Source organism: Nicotiana attenuata, unplaced genomic scaffold (genome assembly GCF_001879085.1).
Source record: "Nicotiana attenuata strain UT unplaced genomic scaffold, NIATTr2, whole genome shotgun sequence".
In the NCBI taxonomy this organism is placed as follows: Eukaryota; Viridiplantae; Streptophyta; class Magnoliopsida; order Solanales; family Solanaceae; genus Nicotiana; species Nicotiana attenuata.
This window is the reverse complement of record NW_017672897.1, coordinates 61,948-73,173: the sequence shown is the minus strand read 5'-3', so window position 1 is coordinate 73,173 and position 11,226 is coordinate 61,948. Positions and strand designations below refer to the sequence as shown.

Below are 11,226 nucleotides of genomic sequence, written 5' to 3'. Positions count from 1 at the left end.
CAGCTAACTTCTCGGAAGAATAGGAGACTGCCACAGGAATGAAATGTGCTGACTTGGTCAGCCTATCAACAATAACCCACACTGCATCGGACTTCTTCTGAGTCCGTGGAAGCCGAACAACGAAGTCCATAGTGATTCGCTCCCACTTCCACTTAGGAATCTCAATCTTCTGGAACAGACCACCAAGCCTCTGATGCTCGTACTTAACCTGCTGACAATTCAAACACCGAGCCACATACGTAACAATGCCCTTCTTCATTCTCCTCCACCAATAATGCTGCCGCAAATCCTGATACATCTTGGCGGCGCCCGGATGAATAGAGTACCGGGAACTATGGGCCAACTCTAGAATCAACTCCCGAAGTCCATCCACATTAGGCACACAAATACGACCCTGCATCCTCAAAACTCCGTCATCTCCTAATGTAATCTGCTTGGCATCTCCGTGCTGCACCGTGTCTTTGAGGACACATAAATGAGGATCATCATACTGCCGATCTCGGATACGCTCAAATAAAGAAGAGCGAGCAACTGTGCAAGCTAATATACGGCTGGGCTCAGAAACATCCAACCTCACGAACTGATTGGTCAAAGCCTGGACATCCAAAGCAAGCGGTCTCTCACATACCGGAATATACGCAAGACTGCCCATACTGGCTGACTTCCTACTCAGGGCATCGGCCACCACATTGGCCTTTCCCGGATGATATAAGATAGTAACATCATAGTCTTTTAACAACTCCAACCACCTTCTCTGCCTCAAATTTAGCTCCTTCTGCTTGAACAAGTATTACAAACTCTTGTGGTCCATGAACACCTCACATGCCACACCATACAGATAATGCCTTCAAATTTTCAGCGCGTGAACAATGGCTACTAACTCCAAATCATGGACTGGATAGTTCTTCTCATGAATATTCAACTGACGCGAAGCATAAGGAATGACCTTGCCATTCAACATCAACACCGCACCTAGCCCAACACGAGATGCATCACAATAAACTGTATATGGGCCTGAACCTGTGGGCAAAACCAACACTGGCGCCATAGTCAAAGCTGTCTTGAGCTTCTGGAAGCTCGCCTCGCACTCATCCGACCACCTAAACTGGGCATCCTTCTGGGTCAACCGGTCATCGGGGCTGCAATAGATGAAAACCCCTCCACGAACCAATGATAATAGCCTGCCAAACCCAAGAAACTCCGGATCTCTGTAGCTGATGTGGGTCAAGGCCAGTTCTTGACTGCCTCTATCTTCTCTGGATCTACCTGAATACCCTCTGCTGAAACCACATGACCCAAGAAAGCAACTGAACTCAACTAGAACTCACACTTCGAAAACTTAGCATACAGTTGACTATCTCTCAGAGTCTGAAGAACAACTCTCAAATGTTGCTCATGCTCCTCCCGGCTGCGGGAATAAATCAAAATATCGTCAATGAAGACTATCACGAACGAATCCAAGTAAGGCCTAAACACTCGGTTCATCAAATCCATGAAAGCTGCTGGGGCATTAGTCAACCCGAACGGCATCACCAAGAATTCATAATGCCCGTACCGAGTGCGGAAAGCTGTCTTAGGGACATCGGACGCCCTAATCCTCAACTGATGGTAGCCAGATGTCAAGTCGATCTTAGAAAACACTTGGGTACCCTGAAGCTGGTCGAACAAATCATCAATCCTCGGCAATGGGTACTTATTGTTGATTGTGACCTTGTTCAATTGCCGGTAATCTATACACATTCTCATCGATCCGTCCTTCTTCTTGACAAACAACACCGGCGCACCCCTTGGCAAGACACTGGGCCTAATGAAGCCCTTATCAAGCAAGTCTTGCAACTGCTCCTTCAACTCTTTCAACTCAGGCGGGGCCATACAATATGGCGGAATAGAAATGGGCTGAGTGCCCGGAGCCAAATCAATGCAAAAATCAATATCCCTGTCGGGTGGCATACCCGGCAGGTCTGAAGGAAATACCTCAGGAAACTCACGAACAAGGGGTACAGAATCAATAGAAGGAACCTTGGCACTAGAATCACGAACATATGCCAAATAGGCCAAACACCCCTTCTCAACCATTCGCCGAGCTTTCATATAAGAGATAACACTATGAGTAGAATGACCAGGAGTCACTCTCTACTCTAAACAAGGTAAACCCGGTAAGGCTAAGGTCACAGTCTTGGCATGACAATCCAAGATAGCGTGGTAAGGTGATAACCAGTCCATCCCCAGTATGACATCAAAATCAACCATGTCCAACAGTAATAAGTCTACTCGGGTCTCTAGACCCCCAATCACAACCACGCAAGAACGATGAACACGATCTACCACAATAGAATCACCCACCGGGGTGGACACATAAACAGGAGCACTCAGAGAATCACTGGGCATGACCAGATACGGCGCAAAATAAGATGACACATAAGAGCATGTAGACCCTGGATCAAATAGCACTGAAGCATCCCTACTACAAACCAGAACCGTACCTGTAATAACTGCATCGAAAGCCTCAGCCTCCGGCCTGGCTGGAAGAGCATAAAATTGGGGCTGGGCCCCACTACCCTGGACTATATCTCTGGGACGGCCTGCCGCTGGCTGGCCTCCACCTCTAGCGGCTTGAGCTCCACCTCTAGCACCTCTACCTCCACCTCTAGAACCTCTACCCCCACCTCTGGCTGGCTGGGCGGGCTGTGGAACACTCGGTGCCTGAACCATGGCGCGGGAACCCGGATGCTGAGAGCTGCTGACCCGTATCACCACAAGTATAACAAGTCCTCGGCTGCTGAGACTACTGACCCTGACGACCTGAATGGCCACCCCGAAAACTCTGGAGCGACGGTGCACTAATAGGAGCTGTTGGTGCACTATAGGACTGCTGATTAGAATACTGCATGTGAGAACCACGGCCACCTGAAGCACCGTGAGAAACCTGAAGTGCTGACTGAAAAGGCCTAGGAGGATGGCCTCTACCATACGAATCCCTGCCTCCCGACGAGGCGCCACTGAAACTGCCTGAATGACGAGGCCTCTTGTCAGACCCCTGACCACCTCCCTGTGATAAAACTATCTCAACCCTCCTAGCCACATTTGCCGCCTCCTGGAAAGAAATCTCACTCCCCGTCTCCTTAGCCATTTGAAGTCGAATAGGCTGGATAATTCACTCAATGAACCTCCTCACTCTCTCTATCTCAGTGGGAAGTATAAGTAGAGCATGACGGGCCAACTCGATAAACCTGGTCTCGTACTGAGTAACAGTCATGAAACCCTGCTGGAGACGCTCAAACTGCCTCCGATAGATTTCTCTCTGGGTAACGGGATGAAACTTCTCCAAGAATAGCTGAGTAAATTGCTCTCAAGTCAAAGCTAGTGATCCGGATGGTCTAGCCAAACAGTAATCTCTCCACCAAGTCTTGGCGGATCCAGATAAGCGAAAAGTAGCAAAATCGACCATATTGGTCTCCACTATCCCCATGTTCCTGAAAACCTCGTGACAGCTATCTAGATAATCCTGGGGATCCTCAGAAGATGCACCGCTGAAAGTGGCAGTGAAGAGCTTGGTGAACCTATCCAACCTCCTTAAGGCATCGGCAGTCATAACTGCTCCGTCACCAGTCTGGGCTACCACACCCGGCTGAACTTCTCCAACTGGCTGAGCTGCTGGAGTCTGAAACTGGGGAGCCACCTGCTCCGGAGTGCGAGTAGCAAGAGTCTGGGCCCCTCCTCCATCCTGAGAGACGGCTGGGGCTACAGGAAGCAAGCCTGCCTGGCTGACACTCTCCATGAGGCCCACTAGACGGACCAGAGCATCCTGAAGTACTGGGGTAGCAATAAACCCCTCTGGGACCTGAGCTGGGCCCGCCGGAGCTGTCTGAGCCGGAACCTCCTTGTCAAACTCAACCAGAGGCTCCGCCACTGGTGCTGCTGCTCTGGGCTGAGCTCTGCCCCTACCTCGGCCCCTAGCACGGCCTCGTCCTCGCCCTCTGCCCCTCGTGGGAGCTGCTGGTGGGGGCTCGGGCTGCTGATCAGCAGATGAGGAAGCGTGTGTTCTCGACATCTGCGAAAGAACAGAGTAGAAATTCAATTAGCATTGAGAACCCAAACCGCACGACAGGAAAGAATAGATGTAAAGTTTTTCCTAACTCTGTAGCCTCTGGGGGATAAATACAGACGTCTTTGTACCGATCCCTCAGACTCTACTAAGCTTGTCTGTGAATTGTGAGACCTATGTAACCTAGAACTCTGATACCAACTTATCACGACCCGGATTTCCCACCCTCGGGAGTCGTGATGGCGCCTACTAGTGAAAGCTAGGCAAGCCAATCATCTGAATTATTTGCCTTATTTCCATTTTTAAATTCGTTAACAACTTAGAACCAACAATTAATAAACAACATAATTTAACAAGCGGAAGAATTAATTTCAAGTTTAATAGTACTGTTAATACCATTCCATAACAAAACTACCCAAGATTTGGTGTTACGACTTCACAGACTGTCTAAGAGTACTACAAATAAGGGTCTGAAAGAAATAACAAAATATTGTCTATGGGATTACATAAAAGAAACAGGAAAATAGATAGAGGGAGACACCAAGGCCTGCGGACGCCTGCAGGACTACCTCGGGTCGCCTGATGATCAAGGAACGAAAAGCTCACTGCGGACCAAAATCTGTAGCACTGGGATCTGCAAAAAAGAGTGCACAGTGTAGTATCAGCATAACCGGCCCCATGTGCTGGTAAGTGCCTAGCCTAACCTCGGCGAAGTAGTGACGAGGCTAGGACCAGACAACCAAATAAACCTGTGTAGATAAATAAAGTACATCGGAAAAATAAAAGCAGAAATATATATATATAATCCAGGATGGGAGGGGGAAACAAGCTGCGAGGAAATATCCAATGACAACAGGAGGACAGCAAGCAAATATATGGAACACCACAAAATTCAATCGTCAGCAAGAATCAGAAATCAAACAAGTGCACGGCATCACCCTTCGTGCTTTTACTCTCATCCTCACCATAAAATCAATATAAACTGCACGGCATCACCCTTCGTGCTTTTACTCTCATCGTCACCATAAAATCAATATAATCGGCATGGAATGGTACATCGTGCGGCACGGCATCGCCCTTCGTGCTTTACACTCTTCCTCACAAAATAATAATAACAATAATAATAATACACGGCATCACCCTTCGTGCTTTAACACTCTCTCACCAAAACAATGCACGGCATCACCCTTCGTGCTTTACACTCTTCCTCAGCCAAACAACAAACACAAACAATAAAGGCAAGGAATAAATGAATCGTAATAAAATCCCGGCAAGGGAAACAAATCAAACCACAACATCCCGGCAAGGGAACAACATTAAAAGCAACAACGTCCAATACCCTAATCCTCTTCTCATTTTCACATTTACCTCACAACTTGGTTCACAATTTGAGCCAATGCTCTATAAGGTTCAATTGCCAAATTATACTTCCACAAATCACTTTACAACTTGAGTCAACGCTCTTCAATATACAATTACCAATAGTCTTTTCACAAACCTTGCTCAACAATAGCTATCACCACACTAAACATGAACAATACAAACGGAGTCACATTAATCACCACATAAGACTCACGGGCATGCTTGACACCAACGTATAGATACTCGTCACCATGCCTATACGTCGTACTCAATAAATAACACATAGCAAATAGGACACAACTCCTAATCCCTCAAGCTAAGGTTAGACCGAACACTTCCTCGATGCCTCGTACATAGTTCAAGCCTCAATTATAGCTTTACCTATTGATTCCACTACCAATTCGCTCGTATCTAGCCACAAGTTACTTAATTACATCAATAAATGCTAAAAAATCGATTCTAATGCATGGAAATAAGTTTTCTAAAGGTTTTCCCAAAAAGTCAAAAATCGACCCTGGGCCCACATGGTCAAAACCCGAGGTTCGAACCAAAACCCGACTACCCATTCACTTACAAACTCAAATATATAATTTGTTTCGAAATCGGACCTCAAATCGAGGTCCAAATCCCCAAAATTTGAAAAACCTAGGTTCTACCCAAAACACCCAATTTCTCCAATGAAAATCATTTATTTTGAATTGAAATCATGTGAAAAGATGTTAAGGATTGAAGAAAACTAGTTAGAAATGACTTACAATCGATTTGGAGAAGAAGTTGCCTTTGAAAATGCGCCCTAGAGTGTTTATGTTTTGAGAAGATACGAAAAGTGATTAAAAATGCGTCTAAGTGTGGATTTACAGGTCTCTGATGTCGCAATTGCGACCAGGGTTCGCAATTGCGAACCCAGACTCTGCTGTTATCGCATTTGCGAAGTGACTTTCGCATTAGCGAAATCGCTTTTGCGATCAATCTGTCGCATTTGCGACACTGGGGCAATCCGGGCCTCTTTGCAAATGCGATGGCCCTTTCGCATTTGCGACATCGCATTTGCGATGACAGTTTTGCATTTGGGACCCCAAGGTGTCACGCCCCGAACCTGGGCCTGGACGTAACACGACACTCGGTACCTGACTACATGTGACCAAGCAAACCAACAGGCTGGCTGAATCAACATGTGATATCATAACATACTGAATACGGAAGATAAACTAACACATGCTGATATACTGAAAATCTAGATGATTTAAATCAAAGTGCGGAAATACTAATACAATTTTGGAACATATTTGTAGCCAACATGGCTTTACATGAAAAGTCTGAGACTATGTCTAACTGTTACTCTAGTCTATGAAGCCTCTATTGAAGTACTGAAAACACTGAAAGACTGTAAAGTAATGATGATGCCCCGAAAGAACTGGGGATCACCAAATAGCTAGTACGAGAATCCTAGCACTCTGGATCGTCAACCTGTAAATCATTACCTGCATCGTGAGATGCAGGCCCCGGGCAAAAGGGACGTCAGTACATTTGAATTGTACTGGTATGTAAAGCAACTGAAAGAAAGAATTATAAATGCTGAAACTGAAACTAAGCTGGTAACTGAGAATTGATAATTGATAACTGATAACTGAACTGATAGCTGAAAAGATAACTAATAACTGATAACTGATAACTGGTAACTGAACTGAATAAAGGAAGTAAGGATATGAATACTCCCTCTTCTGAATGATGAACAACCTGTTTATCTGAATATTAAACTACGGCCTCAGGCCCAATATATATATATATATATATATATATGTGCACAAACTGCGGCCTCGGGCCCAATTATACGTATACATAACTGCGACCTCAGGTCCAAAATGCATAAAGCATAAACTGCGGCCTCAGGCCCAAAGATGCATAAAGCATTAGCTTCGACCTCAGGCCCAAATATAGGTGTTCAACATTCAGGGATTTAAAATCAGGAACTGAGAATCATACTGCAATACATAATACTGGAATACTGTATAGGACTAGAATGAGACATGTATTCTTGAACTGGTTATGAACACTGAACTTCAAATGCTTATGACATGCTGAGTAAGCTATACTGAGACTTAGGGACATCAAGCCCAAGTCTATATTGAATACGAACTGAGCTCACAACATTCAGAATGAAAGTCATGAACGAGTTATGAAACTAGAGAACAGAAGTTCTACAACTATTCAAGGGACTAGGCCTTAACTATATTTCTGAGGCAATTGATATGTCATAAAAGAAACGTAATGTAGGGGGAATCATTAAAATTCCCAAACATAGAGATTTAGCCTCACATACCTTAACTTCCTTCTCTTGAGCATAATACAACATTCGCCAACCCTTTCAACTTTAATCTATATCAATACAATTCAAAGGGATTCCAAATTAGCAACAATATCCATGTTTTGATCACTTAGGCATTTTATCAAACACTTGGTGAGTATAAAGCTTCATAATCCCTATTAATGGTGTTTCTACACCCAATAACCGATTCTCTTGCTCTTGGATAAATTCTAAAGTCTCAAAGGGTTATAATCAATATTATTCTTCATCACCCATAAGGTAAACAACACCCTTAACCAATAAAGTTCCATTAAATAAACATCTTTCAATCTCTATAATAGTTGTGTATTTATATTAGGAACTTATGGCTTCTAATCACCACACCAAGAGTCCCAATACTTAATTCACACTCATATACCCATAATAAATTCATACATGTAAGTCTAAGGGTGTAGGATTACCTTTTGGAAGAAATCTTGCAAAACCCTCCTTTGAGTTCTTGAAGGAATTTCTTGAAGATCTATGTGTTTTATGAGTAGATTTCATCAATACTAGTGTAAGAATGATGGAATTTCACACCAAGTTAATGGAGATTGCTTACCTTGAAGATGGGAGGGGTTGGAGGTCTTGAGAGGGTGGGAGAAGACCCCAAAATCCATCCAAAAGAAATAGGGAAAAAAATGAACCCCCAATTCTACTCTAGCGAAGTGTCCTCGCTTCGCTGTCCATTGCATTCAAGGGAAGACAAAAATCCGCGTCTACTTTGGCGAAGCGAGCTCGCTTCGCTGTCCGCCAAAATAACTGGGTGGTATGTCTTTAGTAATTTGGTCATAACTTCTTGTAGGAATGTCCAAATGACGAACGGTTTGAAGCGTTAGAAACTAAACTCAAAGATCTTTCATTTGATAGGTTGTGAATCACATAATACCTTATATAAATGTAGATATGCTCGTCCAAAGTATAGTCTTGTGCGTGCTCATTTAGAATTTAAGTCTATCATGTAATTTTTCAACTTGGCTTAGACTTAAGTCTTTCCTTGGACCCCAAATCACTTATGATATGCCTCGTACGCTTATTATCATAACCAATTGATAACCATCACATTAATACTCATTTAGTGCATCCACAATTGATTCAAATTTACGGGGTGTTACACAAGGCATGCCAGGTCTCTTCGCATTTGCGATAAATTCCTCGCATTTGCGAGGTCGCATTCGCGAGCCAGGCTTCGCAAATGCGAAGCCTGCAGACCTGCAACATACCAGCAAACTACTAAGTCCAATTTCACTCCATGGCCTATCCAAAACTCACCCGAGCCCTCGGGGCTCCAAACCAAACATGCACGCAAGTCCAAAAATATCATACGGACTCGCTCGTGCACTCAAATCACCAAAATAACATCAACAACTATGAATTTAGCATCAAAATCATGAAATCACTTAAAAATATCAAATTTGCTAATTTTCTCAAATAAGGTCCGATTCACGTCATTTCAAGTCCGTTTCTTACCAAATTTCACAGACTCAACTTAAATCACATATCAGACTTGTACCGGGCTCCGAAACCAAGATACGGGTCCGATACCATCAAATTTCAAACACATTTCATTTTCAAAAAACTCATGTATTTTCAGAAAATAATTTTCTTTAAAAATTTATTTCTCGGGCTAGGGACCTCGGAATTCGATTCCGGGCATACGCCCAAGTCCCATATTTTCTTACGGACCTCCCGGGATCGTCGGAATACGGATCCGGATCCGTTCGCTCAAAATGTTGACTGAAGTCAACCTAAATTCGTTTTAAAGGCAAAATTCATTATTTTTCACAGATTTTCATATAATGGCTTTCCGGCTACGCGCCTAGACTGCGCACGCAAATTGAGGTGAGCTAAAAAGGAGGTTTTTAAGCCTCGGGACACTGAATTTATTTCTAAAACAAGTGATGACTTTTCGGGTCATCACAGCGTGATTGTATGGCTTCAGCAATTTTCTCTATTGATGATGTAATTCTTAGACTGGTATTGAATTTATTTTTCTCCTTTTCATGTATAACAGTTGATGCTTTTTTTTTCTCGCAGCACGACTCTCTCTACCACGCACTTTTTCAACCACATTCGATTCTTCTGGATTAGTTTGTTCGAATCCCTTTTCCGTATTCTTTTCTTTGCCATCAATATTCACAAACTCTTCATTGTCTACAGGAGTTCCAAACTCAAATGGTTGTTCTAGTTGAAACCAACTGCTTCCTTATATACCATCAGGTAACACTCCAGATGATGATGCCCACACATGTTCACCAGTTGCAACAACATCCTTAAAACAATACTCCATCAGTTGTCGATGTTGTAAACCTTTCTCTCTAAATTTCTCTACATTTGGATTCTCCTACAAATGTGAAGAAGAACAAGAGAATTTAAAATACCAAAGCAAAATAAATGAATAAAATTATGTTAAGTGAAAATTAAGTAGTAGAATTACAAGTACCTTTATTTTCCTATCCCACCAATCTGCACTCGCTTGAATTATTTTTTTATCGGGATCCCATCCTAAACCAGTCTCTTTTCCAACTAAAGTATCCCATTCTTTCCATGTACCTTTGAGGCTGTCCAATTTGTTCTTCAACTTAACTGTATCATAGTTTCTTCAGGTTTTGTCATTAAACTTTTGCACCAGATTAGACCATCCTAATCTACTGAAGTGAGTTCTAGGACGGTTTCCTGCTAAAATTTCTTTCACACATATATTTAAAAATAGTTCTGTAGTTTCTGCATCCATTTAGCCTTCTCAGAGTTATTATCCGGTGTTATTTTCTTGCTCATTTTCTTTCATGCATTAAGAACATGTGGTTAATAATAATATTGAACATGTGGTTAATAATAATATTAAATAAATAGAGAACTAAATCAAAAAAAAAGAGAAAGATACAAAAAATAAGAGCATCAAGGGAAAAAATTCCAACTATTAATCACTCATATTATTAGAAATGTCATTGGTACATGCAAGCACGTTAAAAAAGAATAAAAATAAAAGTACGTACTAGATATTGCGTATACTAAATTGGTACACTACAATAAAAACATACCTTATGGAAAAAGTACTAGTACTGGTTGTTAGTTTGTTATTTTAAAGAGTAATATGAGACAAAGAAGAAGAATCTGCACAAGAAAAAGGGAGAAGAAGTCTATTTATAGTAATAAATATGACTTTTCATTTTGCATAAAGTACTCAAAGAGATGAATCTATTAAAGTTACTGGAAGAATTCTAGGAGATTTATTAATTTAGAGAAATAAAAAAATAAGATTAGTCAAAGAAAACATCAAAAACAAGAAAAGTCAAAAAAGAATTTGAAAAGTTACAAGATGATTCATGTATTTGATATCTTTAGTTTTTAAAATAATGATAGAAATTAAAAAAGAAAAAGAAAAAAAGAACTATTCAAGCGAAAGAAACAAAAACCATAAAAAGACAAAAAAAGAATTTGAAAAGTTTACATGATTCATGTATATGATGGTAGT

General features: G+C 42.1%; 1 protein-coding gene across 1 annotated transcript in view; it reads right to left on the bottom strand.

Annotated features, from left to right (window-relative positions):
- Positions 1-4,631: 4,631 nt before the first annotated feature.
- LOC109214851 (L10-interacting MYB domain-containing protein-like) overlaps positions 4,632-11,226 on the bottom strand; it is a 7,454-nt gene continuing 859 nt past the window's right edge. Inside the window, exons 2-5 of the mRNA XM_019378805.1 lie at positions 10,195-10,351; positions 9,966-10,095; positions 9,811-9,905; positions 4,632-4,679 (exon numbers count right to left, since the gene is read on the bottom strand). Coding sequence (XP_019234350.1) covers positions 4,632-4,679; positions 9,811-9,905; positions 9,966-10,095; positions 10,195-10,351 — 430 coding nt within the window. The remainder of the gene's footprint in view (positions 4,680-9,810; positions 9,906-9,965; positions 10,096-10,194; positions 10,352-11,226) is intronic.